Below are 20,620 nucleotides of genomic sequence, written 5' to 3'. Positions count from 1 at the left end.
ATTTTTAAAAAGCCACAAATTGGGAGGAAATATTTGCAAAACACATATTTGATAAGGCCTTTTATTCCAGAATAAATAAAAACTTTTACAATAGAATAATAAGATGGATAATGAAACTTAGGCTGGGTGCAGCGGCTCACACCTGTAATCCCAGCACTTTGGGAGGCAGAGGCAGGTAGATTGCTTGAGTCTAGGAGTTTGAGACCAGCCTAGGCAACATGGCAAAACCCCATCTCTACTAAAAATATAAAAATTAGCCAGGTGCAGTGGCTGGACTCATGTCTGTAATCCCAGCTACTTAGGAGGCTGAGGCATGAGAATCACTTAAACCTGGGAGGCGGAGGTTGCAGGGAGCTGAGATTGCACCACTGCACTCCAGCTTAGGTGACAGAGTATGACTCTGTCTCAAAAAAAAAAAAAGAAAGAAAGAAAAGAAATTAAAAGCCAACAGACACATGAAAAAATGCTCATCACCACTGGCCATCAGAGAAATGCAAATCAAAACCACAATGAGATATCATGTCACACCAGTTAGAATGGCGATCATTAAAAAGTCAGGAAACAACAGGTGCTGGAGAGGATGTGGAGAAATAGGAACACTTTTACACTGTTGGCAGGACTGTAAACTAGTTCAACCATTGTAGAAGACAGTGAGGCGATTCCTCAGGGATCTAGAACTAGAAATACCATTTGACCCAGCCATCCCATTACTGGGTATATACCCAAAGGAATATAAATCATGCTGCTATAAAGACACATGCACATGTATGTTTACTGTGGCACTACTCACAATAGCAAAGACTTGGAACCAACCCAAATGTCCAACAATGACAGACCGGATTAAGAAAATGTGGCACATATACACCATGGAATACTATGCAGCCATAAAAAAATGATGAGTTCATGTCCTTTGTAGGGACATGGATGAAGCTGGAAACCATCATTCTCAGCAAAGACAAAAAACCAAATACTGCATGTTCTCACTCATAGGTGGGAACTGAACAATGCGAACACTTGGACACAGGAAGGGGAACATCACACACTGGGGCCTGTTGTAGGGTGGGGGGACGGGGGAGGGATAGCATTAGGAGATATACCTAATGTAAATGACGAGTTAATGGGTGCAGCACACCAAGATGGCACATGTATACATATGTAACAAACCTGCACGTTGTGCACATGTACCCTAGAACTTAAAGTATAATAAAAATATATATAAAAAATAAAAATAAAATAAAAAAAGAGAAATTAAATGGTGGCCAAAAGGTTTTAATAGACATTTCACTAAATAAGCATATGAAAAGACTCTCAACATCATTAACACACAGGGAAATGTAAACTTAACCTATAATGCGATACCACTGCACATCTATTAGAATGGCTAAAATGAAAACAATCAAAAGCAAACTTCACAATACCAAATGCTGTTAAGGATGTAGAACCTAGTTGTAGAACTATTAATAGAACTCTCAGCCATTGTTGGTAGAAATGCAAAATGGTATAGCTACTATTAAAACTGTAGCCTAATAATTATGGCCTAATAATTTTTCACTTAAGTGTTTACTCAGGAGAAAAAAAAGCATGAAAGTTTAAGTTAATATAAAAACTTGTATGTGAATATTTACGGCAGCTTTATTCATAATTGCTAAACACTGGAAACATCCCAATTGTCCTTAAACTGGAAAATGAGAAAATAATCTGCAGTACATCCATAAAATGGAATATAGTTCACTAATAAAAAGGAATGAACTACTGATCCACAACATGGAAAATTCTCAAATGCCTTAAGTCAAGTGAAAGAAATCCACTTCACCAGGCACAGTGGCTCACGCCCATAATCCCAGCACTTTGGGAGGCTGATGGGGGGAAGATCCCTTGAAGCCTGGAGTTTGAGACCAGCCTGGGCAACATGGCGAAACCCCATCTCTACAAAACACACACACACACTTAGCTGGGCATGGTGGAACATGCCTGTAGTTCCAGCTACTCAGGAGGCTGAGGTGGGAGGATCACTTGAGCCTAGGAGGTTGAGGCTGCAGTGAGTCATGATTGTACCACTGCACTCCAGCCTGGGAGACAAAGTGAGACTCTGTCTCAAAAAAAAAAAAAAAAAGAAAGAAATCTGCCTTAAAGGGTATATATATCATGTGACACATTGGCATAGGATTGTGGAAAAGTTAAAACTATAGAGACAGAAAACAGACCAGTGGTTACCAGGGACTGGAATAGGTGGAATGTGGGGAGAAACTGGTATAAAAGGGCACAGTTCTAACATTTTGGGGCATGATAGAATTGTTCTATATCTTGATGGTCATGGTGATGACATGATTATATATTTGTCAAAATTAAATAACTGTATACGAACAAGGGTGAAATTTACTGTATTATATACCTCAATAAATTTTAGTTAAAAACAATAACTACAAAAGATGCCATGGCTCCAGCTATGTACTGTAAGTGAAAAAAATGTTGCCACTTGTGTTACAGATAATCATCAAGTATTCATCTCTTACTAGCTGAGGGTAATTACATCTGGGTTAAACAAGAGGGAAGCCAGTTACTTCTAAGGTATCTTGGCCTGAACTGTGCTAATGGAGGAAGTGAGTAGACAAAATGAAAGTGTTTTCTTTGGAAAATAGAATGCTAGAAATGTCAATGGGTACAGTTAGATATAAGGAATAAGTTTTGGTGTTCTATTGCACAGTAGGGTGACTATAGTTAACAATACTGTATTGCATGTTTCAAAATAGCTAGAATTTTGAATGCTCTCACCACAGAGAAATGATAAATGTTTGAGTTAATGCATATGCTAAATACCATCATTTGATCATTACACAATGTATACATGTATTATAACATCACACTCCACCCCCATAAACACATACAATTAGTATGTATCAATTAAAACTAAAACAAACGAACAAACAAACAAACAAAAAAGACACCAGATAAATGCCTGGGTTGTTTTGGGCATGAAACTAAGCTACTGTTTTAGTTTGCAATACTTCAACATGTATTTTAATCTTGGATACGCTGGAACCCAGAAAGACTTCCTAGCTTTTCAGCAATTTACTTCGCTGGTAAAAAGCAAGAAAGGTCATTGCTCTGGAAATTTGAAAGAGCCTTATAGATGTATTCAGGTTGTGTATAACTCCTAGAGGAGGCAGATATTCTTTTTCAGAACTTTTTTGAAGATGGAGGCAAATTTTGCATTGGATTCAACACATATAATAACAGAAGCCCTTATGCACAAGGCTCTGTGTAGTACAACAGTATATTCTTTGTACTAGAGCCTTCAATATCTAATCTAGAAGATTCCAAAGATTCTATCACTGTATTTATAGATAAAGATTTATTTAAACTGAAACTCATTAACAGAACGAAAATGTACTACAAGAGCATGTTCCTTTTATCAGTTTGAGTCCTTCTGGAGTCAGTGATACTTATAGAGAATATGCCATAATGAGACTAGTCTCTAGTTCTCTTTCATGATTAAAGACATGTCTTTCATGTCTTTCATGCCAATCTCTACTGGCATCTTGTTAGGTTAAGCAAAGATAGTAGTAGCTAGTATTAGCAAGATAACAGTAATTCATTTACACTTTCTGCCTAGAGGGACATTCCTCCTTAGAAGCTTTAGTAAAGGAGAGGATTAGGAACTATGGTCACAAGAGTAAGTGCTGAGAAACAGAGGCCATCTCACATTCTGGGATAATCCTAACTCGAGCTTGACCAACCTGTGGCCTGTGGGCCACATGTAGCCCAGGAAGGCTTTTAATGCTGCCCAACACAAATTTATAATTTTTCTTAAAACATTATGAGTTTTTTTTTTTGCGATTTTTTTTTTTTAGCTCATCAGCTATTGTTAGTGTTAGTGTATTTTATGTGTAGCCCAAGACAATTCTTCTTCCAATACCCAGGAAAGCCAAAAGCTTGAACACACCTGTCCTAATTGATTAGGCTCCTCAGGGTCAAAGCAGAGTCAGCATCATGGGGTTAATAGGCAACTCACCTTCAAGGACACAGAACTTCAGGTCAATCCTGTCCTCTTCCTAAGTCTTATATAAGATACAGGGAAACTTCAAGCCTTCTCTTTGTTCCCTGACATACATTGTTTCTGTGTAACCAATATATGTATTTCCCAGAAGAGAAGATGTTATTGGGTTATGTCATCACAATCCAATATTTTGTGCCTATAAGGCAAAACTTGTCTATTTGAGGAAATTGAAAGTATATATCCCCTGGCTGGGCGTGGTGGCTCATGCCTGTAATCCCAGCACTTTGGGAGGCTGAGGCGGGTGGATCACCTGAGGTCAGGAGTTCGAGACCAGTCTGGCCAACATGGCAAAACCCTGTCTCTACTAAAAATACAAAAATTAGCTGAGCATGGTGGCATGTACCTGTAGTCCCAGGTACTCGGGAGGCTGAAGCAGGAGAATCACTTGAACCCGGAAGGCAGAGATTGCACCACTGCACTCCAGCCTGGGTGACAGAGTGAGACTCTGTCTCAAAAAAAGAAAGAAAGAAAGTATATATCCCCTAAATGATTAGAAAAAGCAGCATTCAACCTCACTTAGGTCCTGTCTTGAGTAGCTCTAGGGGGACAGTGGCTTCATGGCTAGTTTCTGAATAATGAGGGTACCATTAGGTTCTGGGCTTCCTGGCCAGTAACTGAGCAAGGTCTGTGCCTTTATCTATCCACCCTACTCTCTTCCTTAGTTTCCTCACTTATAACATTCAGCTAATACTTGTCCAGTCTACACCGTAACTTGTTTGATGATCCAATAAAACAATGTATTGTTTGGAAATATTTGGTAATTGTAACATGTTGTACAAACGTAGAGCTTATGATGTAAACTAATATTCACTGGATGGCAGTGCATTTAAATTTGCATTCCTGTCAGGAACAGTTAATATAGAAAGCAGCTGGCTACTGTGCTGTGTTGTGCTAATTATTCTGGCAACTGTGGAGATGGCCTCTAATCCATGACCAATTGGTGCTTGCTCAACTGTGGCTGGCATTCTGCATGTGCTCTGTCTCAACACAGTCCAGAAAGCTGAGCTAGAAGCATGACTGGAAAGCCACTGCTCTACCGCATTCAGTTATTTTAAGGCTTGTGGAAGCATAAGAGTACGTATGGTTAATGGGCTGGTATGTGCAGAAACCAGAGCGCCAACTCTAGCAGTTAGAGGAAATGACCGTCACTTGCAGTTATAGTTGTGCTAGTCCGCACAATAGCTACAGCAACACAATGCCCAATACAAGTAACAAGAGTAGTCTCTATTTATATCTTATTTGCTTGTTCTAAAATGTTATATTTGCATGGCATCCAAGATGTATTTATTTCATCTGATTTCACCCACTTCTTACTTTACATATTTTATACTGTTACAATCTTGGGAAGGCATTTTGCTGTCATTAAAAAATCTCTGATTATTGTTATAGAGTGACAACATGGGAACAATGGAAAGAACATAGGATTCATCATCAGATAATTTGGTTTGAGGCTCAACTTTGCCAGTTATTAACTGTGCAACTATATTTCTCAACTTCTGAGTCTCAGTGTCCTAACACGCAAATTGAGAATAATAATAACATGAGACATACTGTATTTTGAGAGGACTTGAGATTTTATAAAATATTTCTATAACATAATTTGTGCAGGTATGTTAAAATATCATTTTCACTCACTGCTATTTCAAAATTATCATCGCTGTAAGACTTGCCCCTACACCTTGCTATTTAATATGTTCATAAAAAATTATGGCAGAATATTGCTACGTCTCAACTTAAAAATATTTGATATTTCAATATAACTGGTTTCCTTTGTAATCCTCTATATTGCATTTCAGCTCTTAAAAATATATATATATATATATTTTTTCTGAGGAGTCCAGAAGCTTACCAGATTGCCAGAAGGGCCCATAGCACAAAAATGTTAAGAAAAATCCCATCTAGATAATCATTCATTTCATCATGCAAGGTTCACACCTAATCGGTTCTTTCTTTCCTATCTTTCTCATTCCTATTTATTTATACATATGAAAGTGCACGTGTGTACAAAAATATCTACCCATATACTGAGGTCCCATACTTTAGCAGTTAAAAGAATGGACTCTGGAATCAGACTTCTTGGCTTTAATCTCAGTTCTGATACTTCTTAGACAAGTTACTTAACCTCTCTGCATCTCAATTTCCTTATTTAAAAGTGAGGGTAATACTAATACCCCAAACTCTTCATATTATTTCACTGTTAAATTAAGTTAATGAGTTGCCAAACAATACAGTGGCTGGCACATAAAACATAACTTTATAAATGTTAGCTAATTTTATTACTATTGTTAGTATGGATGCATAAACATGTAAGTATATTTATAAACACATTTGCATGTAGGCAAGCATTTTAAAAACATTTAATGACTCTAGCTTTTAAGGTAGGGATTGAGGTAAGGGAAGAAGTAACCTGAAATAGTACCTCTACTCTGTCATTTATGAGGCTCACTTCCGTATCTAAATACTGTGTCAGAAGATGTTAAAAACAAGTAGAGGAGGCTGGGCGCGGTGGCTCAGGCTTGTAATCTCAGCACTTCGGGAGGCCGAGGCGGGTGGATCACTTGAGGTCGGGAGTTCGGGACCAGCCTGACCAACATGGAGAAACCCCGTCTCTACTAAAAATACAACAAATTAGCCGGGCATGGTGGCACATGCCTGTAATCCCAGTTACTTGGGAGGCTGAGGCAGGAGAATCACTTGAACCAGGGAGGCAGAGGTTGTGGTGAGCCGAGATCGCGCCATTGCACTCCAGCCTGGGCAACAAGAGCGAAACTCCATCTCAAAAATAAATAAATAAATAAACAAGTAGAGGAAATGATTTAGAGAGATTATGCTGCTCAGAACATGGACAGTGAAACAAAAGTTGTAGTAGAATCAGAATGGTGCTTTCTGGTCATGATACCACTAAAAACGACCTCAAATATTATTGGCAGTAATGACAACATTGATCATTACACACCATGCATATTTACAAATTATTTTGTTTAGTTTTAACAAAAAACCCACAATATTAATCTTTGCTGCATTTAGTGCTCTTTCATCTTGAGACATCTGAAGCTATGAAAAACTTGATTATTTTAGTCTAAGCTGATATAACAATAACAGTAATAGGATATTAACTTATTGTCTACTATGTGTCAAGTACCATGCTAGATATTTTACTGTCATTATTTCATTTAACTCTCACACAAGTGAAATATTATAATCTATAGTTTATGGATGAGGAAACTGAGGATTAAAAATTAAATGGCTTAGCCAAGATAATACTACTAATAAATAACAGTTAGAATTTAAAACTCAGGTTTATCTGACTCTAAAATCTATACTTTTTTCTACCAATACTACACTGTATAGTATTAAAATGAATCTACTAAATTCTGTTCTCAATTACATTTCTAGTATTCATTCAAATTATTTGAGTTTGGTGTTAAGAGAAAAAGCTAAATATCTATAAATGAGAACCATAGCATATAAAGATTTTACTATGTATGTTTATATTTTAAGGCTCAGAAGTAAGCCCTAATACATCTGAATCTAGAAGCAGTAAGTTATGGTAAAACATTAATCCACTGTATTAGGTTAAACACTGAGAATTGCTACTGAAATGATGTTTCATTCAGAGAAGTCCTCTCCAGTCCTCCTCCAGGACAATGGGCAGCACAGAAAGTGTTCGATTTAATTCGTTGTGTATGTAGAAAGAGACACTCATCTGTTTCCATGGAGTCAAACACATCACTGACATACTTCTCCATGGAAACAGAGAGGGGAAAACAGAAAATGCTAAAGTGAATGAATTCACTGAGCAGTTGGTGAACAAGGATTCAAGAAAAAAAATTCATCTGTAGTACTATGTCACTAGTTTAGAAAAGAGAAATAGCATATATTTAGAGATCATCAAATATGTGATACATAAAAAGATGTTTAAAATACATTGAAATTACCACCTGGCATTCATATGCATAGAAAAAAAATTACATTGAAATTTAAGATGAAACAGTTATTATTTTTGCACAAATATACAAATGCTGGAAAATACTCTGGAGCAAAGGTACACAGAAAACATAATGGCACAATTCTTAAAAGATGAGGAGTGGCACCCTCAGTCAGTAATTAATAAGAAGTTCCTCAGACAAGATGATAGAAAACAGAAAAACAATTTATAAATAAGTTTATTAGCTACATACTGGCTTCACATCATGATTGCTTTTTGGTTTTTAAGGATTTTCTCTTTGGGGATTTTCAAGGTTTCAAGTTTTAATAATAACACATTAATTAATCTGTATGACTGAGCCATAAAAATATAAGTGTTTTTAATTTACAACATACTGCACTTTTTTCTTTAAAGGTTATATTTTTAATTAAAGCATTAATGAATTCATTTTACTTGGTACTTTTTCTTGATACGTCCTGACTTAAAATTTTTTTTTCTCATGGAATTTAGTCCCAATCTGCTCCTCAGTTCAATTTAATTCAACTCAATTCATTTTTAGTCCTGGCCCTCAAGATGATTATAGACTACTTGGGAGAAAAGATACTTAAAGAATGATTAAAATATTTATTCATTCCTTCAACAAATATATTTCTTATGTGCCTACTATGTGCCAAGTACTGTGCTGGATTTTGTGGATTTAGTGATGAATTAAACAGACCCAGACTACTTTCATGAAGGCCACTAGCTTATGGAGGAGAGAGATGTTAAAATATTCATACACATAAATATACAGTGATAATCTGAAACAAGTTCTATGAAGAAAAACTACAGAGGGCCAAGAGGGAATACAATGAACAGATTTCATTGAGACTGGATGGTTAGCAGGCCTCTTTGAAGAAGTGACCTTAAAATTGAAATCTCAAGGATGACTAAGAGTTATTCAGACAGAGAATAGGGAGAACAGCGTTTCAGGCAAAAGCCCTGAGATGAAAAAGGGCTTGGCAGGTGTGAGACACTGAAAGAAGGCAAGTTTTACCACGTGAGGTAAAACGTGAGGATGGACAGGTAAAGAGATACAAGTAACCTGTCAAATTTTATTCCAAGTATAACGGGAATAATGAAAGAATTTTGAGCAGGAAAATGACAAAAGTGTAATATACATACATTTTTTAGTTCAAGTGAACATGGAACATTTAGCAAAAAGTCAAAAATGGCAAAATTAACTAAAGTGTTTAAGGATGTATATGTAGGTGGTAAAACCACAATGTAATGATTATTATAAAAGTCAAGATAGCCTATTCCTCTAGTGGGGAGAGAAGGATGCATTAGGGGCTTCTGGGGTTACTGACAATGTGCTGTTCCTTAACCTAGGTGGTTTAAGTGGATGTTTGCTTTATGTTTATTTGTTAAATTGTACATATAAGTTGTATGCACTTCTCTATATGTATACTTCAAAATAAGAAAGTATATTTTGTTTTAATAAAAGAGTGAATTAAGGTAAATAAGTGTGGACAATGGGTACAGCTGGCCCAAGAATCTTGGTTTTGGTGACAGACAGCAATATTTGCCCCCCATTCATTCTTTCATTCTTCTTTTCAGAAATTGAGCACCGTGAGTTTTAGCTGGGCATGATACCATCCAGGGCAAGACTTTTTTTTTCAGCTTCTTTTGTTCTAGGTGTGGCTTTGTGGTCTAAGTCTAGTCTACCTCCTCACTGACAAATTGCTTTCCCTGTGCTGTCTCTTCCTCCTTCCTGCTGACTGGGCTATGACTATAATGAACGTATCTGCCTTTGACCCAGAAATAGAAGCATCATGTTGAGAATGGAAGAGCCAAGGCCTGGCAGCATACCTAAATGATTTTGTGAAATGGAGATATCTATCTAACCTAGACTGCCCACATAACTGTGTACTATTACACAGCTGGGTTCAACTGCTTAGTAGTTGCCAGGAAGATAGGTTTGGTCCATGTAGAGTTGGGATTGCAATATCATGAGAGTGAAATATACTTCTATCTTATTCAAGTCATGGTTGTAGCAGTTTAGCCTGTGCACTAATGCAGTCGTGAGGGAAAGTTGAAAATGGCAATACCTAAAGGGAGATGAAGAAACAGAGATGGGATTTTTAAATAATGGAAACAATGAAGCATGTTTAAGTGTTGATGGAAAGAATTTAGCATAGAAGAAAGGTTGAAGGTATAGTAATCAGAGGGGGAAAAAAAGAAGCAATGTCCCTGAGAAGACAGGAGGGGATGGAACACAGAGCATGTGTGGAAGAACTGGCCTTTAACAGAAAGATGGATCTTTGCTCTGTTTTAGCAGGAAGATGAAGAGAGAAGATGGGTACAGATGGAGGTAGATTTGTAGATACCATACTGAAAGACGAGGGAGTTCCTACTTAATGTCTTCATTTCCTCTAGTAAGCCTACTGCATTAAAGAGAATGAAAGGAGGGGGAACTGGCAGTCACAGGATTCAGTAGAGTGAAAGGTATGAAATATTCATTACAGAAAAAATGTGGTATGATGAGTAGTAAGTACTGAGTGCCTATTTGAAGTGGGTAATCATGAATTTGGGGTGCTATCAATCTTTCAGCTGGATTCAACTGCTTAGCAAGATAGGTTTGGTACATCCAGAGTTGAGAATGCAACAGTCAAGTGCAACAGAAGGCAAAAAAAAAAAAAAAAAAAAAAAAGGGAATTTTTCCAAGAGAAGGATTTTAATAACAGACATAGAATCAAGGCTGAGTAGTGAGGAAGGAAAAGACAGAAGGAAAACTGATGGTCAAAACTAGAGAAGCTAGTGGATTGGAGGTCTCAGTGAGCATGGAAAACTATTGTTTGTCATCAGTAAGTGAGCTGAAAGTAAGAGTTTTAGTTGAATGGTAGAATGTTTGAGTGATTTGGAAGTGGTGGAAAATGTCAAGTTCCAGTGAATGTAGATAGCTGAGGTAAAGTAAGGATAAGCAGAGGAAGAGAAATCTTCACAGAGTGTGAGATAAAATAGTTTTGTCTTTAAAGATAAGTAGGAGTTTGTTTAGCACAGAAGAAGGTTAACAGAGTAGCAGATAGAAAAAAGGTGGGGAAACAGAACATATGGAGAAAGTTAGACAAAATTCATGGCTTATTGGGAAATAGAAGTAACCTCTAGCTTAGCCAGAGGTTACGGTACACCAGTAGAAGCTCCTGGAGAAACTGCAAATGTAGGGTAAAAACAAAGTCTGAAGGAACAGGTATGAAAGTTCAAGTAATTTGGACTTTATTTTGTAGCCCAAGTTGTCAATCATGATGTCACCAGACACTGGTGTGAATAAAGACTACAAATAATATATTTTTATTTTATTCTCTTTGGGATTTGCAACTTGTGAATATCTGGATTTGTGATAGAAAGATGGATCTTTGCTCTGCTTTAGCAGGAAGCTAAGGTTCTAGAAAATTCTTAGCTATTCTTTGTTCTCTTTATTCTCTTCTCTAGAACTCCTACATTGGACCTCTCTATATATCACTTATATATGCAAATCACAGGGGGAACATTGAATCAATTTTAAATCATTAAAAATTAAATCATTTGTAAACTTTAATACTTTGGGTATATATTAAATGTTAAAAGATTATCCACTGTTTCATTCGAGATCTGTTAACATAAAGATGAATTCATTCCCTTAGTACCTTAGAATATCTATCTAGATTTAGTGCTAAATACATAGAAATTTCTCAAGTACTTTTCACCTAATCCTAACCCATATTTTTAAGTTTTAGGACTTAATTCCTTTCTTGTTCATGTGTTGGAAGAAAATATAAATAATAACATATTTCCATTAAAATGTATGAGTACATTGCAAATTAAAACTAACGTTAACACACTTCCTCAGGACAAACAGTTGCTTTTAAAGTTTCTGTACTTAAGGGGACTGCTTACCTACGATGAGCCTCTGTAGAGCACCCTTATCTCCATTAACGGCAGCAGCATGGACTTGTGATGCTAATGATGAACCAGCAAACAGCAGGTTCTCTGACTTGTTCATAGTCTTCTTAGCAACTGGAGCAACCTGAAACAATGATTCAGACAATGAGCGCATGCAGCAAACATTTCTGAAACCTGTCTCATCAGTTCCAAGTGGGTATTTTATAAATATGGCTTACTAGAAATACTTGACTAGGATTAGAAAAATCTATAGTCCTGGCTGGGTGCAGTGGTACATATCTGTAATACTAGCAGTTTGGAAGGCCAACGCAGGAGGATTGCTTGAGGCCAGAAGTTTGAGAGCAGCCTGGGCAAGATAGTGAGGCTGTCTATCTTAGTGAGACCTGTCTCAAAAGAAAAAAAGCTACTGTCCTAGTCCTGGAATTGGCATTAGGTGGCAAATTAGGTGACCTTTGTACAAGTTGCTCATCTGCTCATCTGTAAAATGAGAGGGTAGGTGCTTCTGGGACTCTTCTTAGGGACTATCTGAGGAAAAAACAAAGACAATATTTAACATTAGGCACAGGGCTCAGGGTTACAGTGACACAAGCAATATGATGCCACATAATCTAAGTTAATACAAGTAATATGATGCCACATAATATTACACATTAGAATTGATATTGTGAATAAAAGTGAGCCCGATCCACAAAAAGAGTATAACATAAACTTAATTGTGAAGTCAGAATTAGCTGGATTTAAGCACTAAATAAACTTAAAAAAATTAATTAGGGCTGGGCATGGTGACTCATGCCTGTAATCCCAGCACTTTGTGAGGCCAAGACAGGAGAATTTCTTGAGCCCAGGAGTTTGAGACCAGCCTGGGCAATATAGTGAGAGCTCATTTCTACAAATCCCATCCCCTCCCCTCCCTTCCCCTCGCCTCCCCTCCCCTCCCCTCCCCTCGCCTCTCCTTTCCTCCCCTCCTCTCCCCCTGCTTTCCTCCCCTCTTGTCTTTTCGAGACAGGGTCTTGCTCTGTCACCCAGGCTAGAGTGCAGTGGTGCGATGTCAGCTCATTGCAGCCTCTGCCTCCAGGGCTCAAGCAAGTCTCCTGCCTCAGCCTCCTCAGTAGCTGAGATTATAGGCACCTGCCACCACGCCCGGCTAAGTTTTGTATTTTTTAGTAGCGACGGGGTTTCACCATGTTGGCCAGGCTGGTCTCGAACTCCTGATCTCAAGTGATCTGCCCACCTTGGCATCCCAAAGTGCTGGGATTACAGGCATAAGCCACTATGCCCTGCCTACCAAAAGTTTTTAAAAATTAGCTGAGCATGGTGGCATGCACTGTAATCCTAGCTACTTGGGAGGCTGAGGTGGGAGTTTCACTTGAACCTGAGAAGCAGTTTGCAGTGAGCTGAGATCACACCATTGCACGCCAGACTGGGCAACAGGTTGAGACCCTGACTCAGAAAAAAATAAAAAAATTAGTTAAGGCCGGGTGTGATGGCTCACGCCTGTAATCCCAGCACTTTGGGAGAGCAAGGCGGGCAGATCACCTGAGGTCAGGAGTTCGAGACCAGCGTGGCCAACATGGCGAAACTGTGTCTCTACTAAAAATACAAAAATTAGCTGGGCGTGGTGGCGCGTGCCCATAATCCCAACTATTCAGGAGGCTGAGGCAGGAGAATTGCTTGAACCTGGGAGGTGGAGGTTGCAGTGAGCTGAGATTGCACCACTGCACTCCAGCCTGGGCAACAGAGCAAGACTCCATCTGAAAAAAAAAAATTAGTTAAAAAACTATTTTTAAAGAGACGGGATCTTGCTATGTTACCTAGGCTGGAGGGCAGTGGCTATTCATAGGCGCAATCCCACTACGATCAGCATAGGAGTTTTGACCTGGACCAGTTCATTCCTTCTTAGGCAGCCTGGTGGTCTTCCACTCCTGGGAGATCACCATATTGATGCCAAACTTAAAGTGGACACCCGAATGGCATAGCGCACTACAGCCTGAAACTCCTGAGTTAAGCGATCCTCCCTCCTCAGCCACGTGAATAGCTGGGACTTCAGGCATGTGCCATCACACCTGGCTAAATACTAAATTAAAAGGTATCTAGTTCTTGCCCTCATTCCCACAAAAAGTGAAATTTTTATTTGTTCTCTCCTTGGTCCACCAGGAAAATATACCTAGATTGAGGTCTTAACCATAAGATCTTACTTGGAACATCATATCACTAAAATGAACCATATTTCAATAAGGACAATTTTGTTCTGACCGGTAGTCTCATGGAGCTTGTAAGAACCTTTTAAAAACATACGACAGGAGTTTGAGAGACCAGCCTGACCAATATGGTGAAACCCCATCCCTATTAAAAACACAAAAATTAGCTGGGCTGTGGTGGCACACACCTGTAATCCTAGCTACTCAGGAGGCTGAGGTGGGAGAATTGCTTGAATTTGGGAGGTGGATGTAGGTTGCAGTGAGCCAAGATCATGCCACTGCACTCCAGCCTGGGCAACAGAGGGGGACCCTGTCTCAAAAAAAAATAAATAAATAAATAAAAAATAAGTATCAGCTGCATAGGAAGATAGTGAGATCCCTATCACAAGAGTGTTTAAGAAAGCAGAGGCTGGAGAAATGCAGCAAGAATTCAAACATCTGATGGGAAGGAAAGATGAATAGTTGCATCAGTGATCTTAAACATCCTTCCTAAACCCTTAAGCTGCTTTATCAAAGTTCCAAAGCTGAATGCCTACAACGACCAGAGAGGTAACAACTGTTAGAAACGTAGGGCATCACAGAATCACGGTAAACTCGAGCATATGTACTTATGTAAAGGGAGCAGCTGTTAACCAGCTCCAGTTAATTGCTGCCATGAGGGTAGGCAAGTCCTTTTCTGATTTCACCAAAAAGCAGGTCACGCCAATCGCTGTTACTCCTGAGGATCTGAGAGTTTTCTAAGATAAATTTATAACGGATGAGCTGGTATTTGTCTTGTCATCGACAAGGATTATTGGTTCAAATTCTGCCCTTGAGAGAACATATTAATACTTTCTTAATTATGGTAAAGGACAGCTCCTTACGTCTTTATTTTGCTGACAATTTGAGTTAAGGACTGGCAGAAAATATGGAGGAAGAGGGTGTTGTGAGACACTTCAGTCATGTCTGAGTCTAACAGTCATCTCAGAAGAACTACTGTCATATCCAGGATTATATTAAGGTTATTTGAGAGAAGCTACAAAATAGAGGTGGAGGTGAAAACATGGGAGGGGAGTAACTGCACTTGGGTTCTAGGCCCAGTTGTATTTATAATCAGCAGTGTGTCCTCAGGCTACGTCAGCTTTCTGGGTTTCTGTAAAATGCAAAAAATAATAAGGGTAGACCATGTTCACATTCGTTCATTCAACAAGCTGAGTGACAACTATGTGCTAGGCACTGTTCTAAACTCTAAGACCTGTCATTTTTCATTCTAAGTGATCAGAGTTTTAGGCACATCAGAACCACAAAAAAAGTTCTTTATACCCTTTGAAAAATACACTAAAAATGTGATCTCTGTTTTATATATATGTGTGTGTGTATATATTATACATATATAATATATATAATATATACACATATATAATATATACACATATATAATATATACACATATATAATATATACACATATATAATATATACACATATATAATATATACACATATATAATATATACACATATATAATATATACACATATATAATATATACACATATATAATATATACACATATATAATATATACACATATATAATATATACACATATATAATATATACACATATATAATATATACACATATATAATATATACATAATATATATACATATATAATATATATACATATATAATATATACATAATATATACACATATATAATATATATACATATATAATATATATTATATATATATACTTTTTACTTCATAATTCTTAGCACTTAGCACAGTAACAGGTATATAGCCAGTACTCAGTAGATGTTTGTTGGATGAAAGGTCACAGGCTGAGTGCTAAGTCCAAAAAGTGAGCAGGATCAAAGTTTAATTTCTTGAATAATGAGTTCATACTTACAAGTCTCTGCTCTTTTAAAATTTCCCATTTCAACTATCTTTGGGCTCTGTCAGGGGCGTGGACAAGAGATAGGAGCACTAGTCTAGGAGTTAGGCAGCCTTGGTAAGAGTATTGGCTCTGCCACTGTCTAATTTTGTCACCCTGAGAAAGCCATTATGCAGGGCTCTTTTTTTTCTTAAGAAAAAATGTATTTTTTGCCCCTTTAAGAAAATAAATCATTTTTTATAGAAAAAAGTCAAAACCACTTTGATAAAGTGCTATAAAATGCAAAGGTGTCATTATCCTTGCCTAATTATACAACAAGCCCGTGTAATAAATGCTCTAATAATTATAACCGTACAAAACTAGAGGTACTGCAGTCACACTCATAGGAAGAGTAATTCTGATTAGGACTAAAGCGTTGGTTGTTCGGGAAGTTCTCAGAGATGGTGATATTTAAGATAGCATTCCAGAGAGAGAGCGGGGTAAGGCAATTCCAGGCAGCAGGAAAGCTGAAGCAAAGGCGGGAGCAGGGAGAACCACAAAAGCACAGTGTGCCTCCTGGGTACTAAGCAGAGATCGCGTGGGCTCCTGGACCTCACTGAGTGTTTGCAGAAGAAGCCGCAGAGCTACCTGGGGCCAAGTTAGGATCCTCGACTGCTTTGCTAGGGAATTTCGTAATTATACTGGAGGAGCGATCCACGCCTTAGCAGCAATCACTCACACAGTTTTCCAGTTTACGACGTGCTATCCCATCCCGTACCACATCTACTCCTTACAGGAGCCCTCAGAGACAATCAAGGATAAGTCATTGACTCATTCAACTGAGGCCCCGAGTGGTGGCTCTGACTTTATAATGCAGGAATTAGAGCAGAAAGAAGAGGCAGCGGGCGAGGAGGCCAATGATGGAGGCTCAGGCCACAGCCTAGGCCAGGAAGGCCGTGAGTCTGCAGCAGGGGCCAAGGCGGTGCGGACCGAATGATCCGAGCCTCCCCAGCCAGGCCCCCTCCTACTCACCCTCGCCTCCTCCAGGACTGACGTCCCGGGGACGGCTCCAGGAGGCGCAACCCGGACCGGGCCGCCCCTCCTGCCGGGTCGGTACACTATACCCAGCCAGGTCAGACCCCACGGCGCTGAAGCTAGCCGAGCCCCTCAAAAGGCCGCCCGAGGCTTTCGGCCGCACATCCTTCTGGGAATTGTAGTTCCCATCCTCTGAAGCACCGCGTACACCCGCCCTCCGCCCTTCTATCCCACAGGACCCCGCGCGTAGAGGACTCAGTGGACCGGGGCCGAGAGCCCAATGGGAAAGGAAGTTCTAGATGACGGACGACGTGCGGGGTGAGGCTAGTGCAGGACTACATTTCCCGAAGTGCACCGAGGTGGGCAGGACCCGGAAGTGAGGGTGTGAGAGGCCTCTCTGGAAGTTGTCCCGGGTGTTCGCCGCTGGAGCCCGGGTCGAGAGGACGAGGTGCCGCTGCCTGGAGAATCCTCCGCTGCCGTCGGCTCCCGGAGCCCAGCCCTTTCCTAACCCAACCCAACCTAGCCCAGTCCCAGCCGCCAGCGCCTGTCCCTGCCGCGGACCCCAGCGTTACCATGCATCCTGCCGTCTTCCTATCCTTACCCGACCTCAGATGCTCCCTTCTGCTCCTGGTGAGTGAGGGAATGACAGACCCATCGACAGACGCACGAACGGCCTCCGGCCCTCGCCCAGGGGGAACACTGCTACTCCTCCCCCTGCTTTTCCGTTTTTTCCTCCAGTGTTTTGGAGTGCACCCTCCCCCGCTGCCTTCACTCTCGCCTGTCGGCTTCCAGGCGCGGAGTCCCCGAGGCCTGAGAAACCAGGGTCGGGGGAGAATGGGAGAATTAGCCCTGAGGGAGTGATACGTAGTCACGGCGTAGGAGCTTCCCCTTCTCCCCGAAGTCCGGGGGTTTCAGTTTCGAGGGCTAGTGGACCTGGTGGTAGCTTGAATCGGAAAAGACCAAGCATAGACCTAGCGTTCCTTCCCACCCTCTCCATTTGGGAAGAGTGTGAGGTCGACAGGTGCTGGGGTTGTGTGAATCTCACTGTGTCTAGATCCCTGAAGCGGTGCCCGGGTTGGCAGATCCCTCTGTTGTGGCTTGATGCGATTGGTTGGGAACCCGGAACTGGAGACTTGTTTGGATTCCACTGGGAGAATAGAGTTTGAAGGGTGGAAGGTGTGGTTACCTGACAATCTCAGCTCGAGGCCTCCCTCAAATCTTATTGCAACGTATTTCCCCATGGAAGCAGATTTCTTCTTCATTGCGCCTTATTTGAATATGCATTCATTCCTAACTGCCTGACCTGCTCAGCATCATCCCATCTTAAAAGAATCTTTCCCTAGTCCCTCTTGCCCCAGAGTACGTCTTGAGTGTGCAGACTAATTGATCCAGGCTTCAGGTCAAATTGAGACAAAAGCGAAGGACTAAACACGTATGGCAAAATGGCTTATATTTAATTGGGCTGTTAATTATAATGTAATATTTGAAAGTACCTTAATTGTAGTAGATTTTTAGAAATTCAGATTTAAACATGAAGAACTACTTTCTTTACAATTTCAGAAACGATTTAGTGACGCATATGAAGTCACACAGCTAGTTACAGGCAGAGCTGGGATTAGAAACAAGTCTCTTGACTTCCAGTGCTTATTCCGCCATACCCCATTAAATGTTTAATATTTGTGTTTGAAATAGTTCTTTCTTTTCTTTTGTCACTTGGACCTTTTCAGAAAAAGCACTGTAAAAAACTAAATGGCATGTCAAAGTACTTTTGAGAACAAAAAGTTGTGTATAAACATTGTAATATTAAATGATAGTGTCTTATTGCCACTTCTTATAAGTATACAATAGTGAATGACTTCTGTATAGAGGAAAGTGTTCTGTATAGTGCTGTTTCTTGGTGATTTCATTATACACTGTGATACATTTTTCCTTCTAGAAGTGTTAGAATAATACCATTATTAGAGACCACTCTCTCCTTAAGAAGACTGGATACTAATCTTATCCACAAAATGGCTTGAGTTATGAATTGTGTGCACTTTTAGGAAATAAAAAAAAAGGGCAAAAATCTTAAGACATTGGAAAGAAAAGTTGAGACACTGAACAGGCAAACTATATCAGATGCACTTTCCTCAAATGGTATGGTTTGGTTGTAAAGCTAAGTTATGAAGAAGAAATAATTTATTTTGGAATAACTCATGCTTTTTATAGAAAAACCTAATCTTGTTAAATATGAGTTTTTTCCCAAATAGAATCTAGATTTAACTAAAATCTAAGCATTTTGTATAATTATCTTTCTAAGCAAATGTAAAGGCATAAAAATCTGGAAAATATGTTAGAGAATACCTGTAGATATGAAAAGGCTGAAAAATAAAGCCCCAGAAAAGGTTTAAACTAGAATTACAAGTCAAACTAGATTTAATTGGAATACAGTGTTTACCTAGTTTTAATACTCATATGCTAGTTAGCAAATATTTATAAAACATCTATCCTGTCTAATCGCAACTTTGAGTTGCTTACTTAACTGGTAATTCTCTCCTACTGATGGAACCTACTTACTCAGTATTCTCGCTGTCTAATAATTTGTCCTCTTTGTTCCCCGGTGTACTTTTTTCCTACTCCTCCAACTTTCTCTCTCAGACCTCAAGTTTATTCCTTCTTACATACAGATAAAGAAAAGCCAAGTTCCCATTTAGCTGAGGTCATCATTTTTTCCTTAAATGGCCTCCTCTAAAAAGCTGTATATTCTCTTACTGTGATAATTTTCTTCAGGCACTTTGTACCTCAACCCTAAAGAACTAGACCTATTCAAATTTAGTGGTGTTCATATAAGATAACAGTTGAAACATAATCCCAAACTTCTGGAGGCAAGTAGCTATCTTTTCCCTGATCTCAAAGCATTTTGGAATATATCACTCTGCCACAAAGCCTTTCTGGATGCTAAACACAAAAGCTGAATGTGATAACTTTTTTTCCTGAGCTTTTATATGTATATGTATCTTTTATATATATATTTATTTGCGTCTATATAGATTTTTATTTACATATATTTAGATAGATAGATTTAATTAGCCCTTTTCTGCTTATCTTCCTATCTAAGGTGGGTTTATTCAGGGTTTTCCGCTGGGAAAATGATCAGTAAGGGGGATAGAAATCTTGCCTGTTTTTCCTGCATTGGTTGTGTACAAGTTTTGAAAAGGCGAGATAAGAGAAATAAGACTAAATTGGAAAGAAGTTGTCTCATGCACCCTAAGTAACCTCTTCTGTAGTTCAGATTTGTAGCACTGCAGTCCATTTGTTTTATTGAAGATGTGTTCTCATTAATCTCTTGATAAGTATGTTTATAGATCATAATTGTTACTAGTTGTAATTGTCCCGTACGTGAACACTTAAGGGTTTTGCCATTGTTGTTCTCGGTTTGTTCAATATGTATAGGTAGCCAAGAAAAGTTTGCTTAGTTTAGGTAGCTATGTAAATTTGAGAGCTAAGTAAACATTTATTTAATTGTTACAAGTACCTTAAAAATAAGCACAGTAGAATTCAGAGATGTCAGTTTTATCCTTTATGTTAATAATATATGCAGATTCCAGTCTTCAGGAAGAGTACTTTTGGAAGCATGCAGTTTGATTAAT

The 20,620-nt window shown here is 39.0% G+C and overlaps 2 protein-coding genes across 10 annotated transcripts in view; one reads left to right on the top strand and one right to left on the bottom strand.

Moving 5' to 3' along the window:
* The window catches only part of INVS (inversin), a 239,845-nt gene extending 222,622 nt beyond the window's left edge, over positions 1 to 17,223 (bottom strand). For 2 of the 9 annotated variants that reach the window (XR_008668233.2, XM_063696617.1), the window contains exons 1-2: positions 16,989 to 17,162; positions 11,901 to 12,030 (exon numbers count right to left, since the gene is read on the bottom strand). Coding sequence is in view for 8 of the 9 variants with exons in the window: in XM_063696617.1 (XP_063552687.1) it covers positions 11,901 to 12,006 (106 nt within the window). In the remaining variant the exon portion in view is untranslated. Of the gene's footprint in view, positions 1 to 11,900; positions 12,031 to 12,356; positions 12,432 to 14,292; positions 14,410 to 16,988 lie in introns of those variants that run through there. The other 7 variants (XM_055350048.2, XM_055350049.2, XM_063696616.1 and 4 more) reach the window with 7 other exon arrangements.
* Positions 17,224 to 17,328: 105 nt separating this feature from the next.
* ERP44 (endoplasmic reticulum protein 44) overlaps positions 17,329 to 20,620 on the top strand; it is a 120,269-nt gene continuing 116,977 nt past the window's right edge. Inside the window, exon 1 of the mRNA XM_031014463.2 lies at positions 17,329 to 17,621. Within this exon, the coding sequence (XP_030870323.1) occupies positions 17,565 to 17,621 (57 nt within the window). The 5' untranslated portion in view covers positions 17,329 to 17,564. The remainder of the gene's footprint in view (positions 17,622 to 20,620) is intronic.

The sequence above is a fragment of the Gorilla gorilla genome, chromosome 13 (genome assembly GCF_029281585.2).
Source record: "Gorilla gorilla gorilla isolate KB3781 chromosome 13, NHGRI_mGorGor1-v2.1_pri, whole genome shotgun sequence".
Lineage (NCBI taxonomy): Eukaryota > Metazoa > Chordata > Mammalia > Primates > Hominidae > Gorilla > Gorilla gorilla.
The sequence above is the reverse complement of the archived record's forward strand: the minus strand, read 5'-3'. Positions and strand labels throughout refer to the sequence as shown.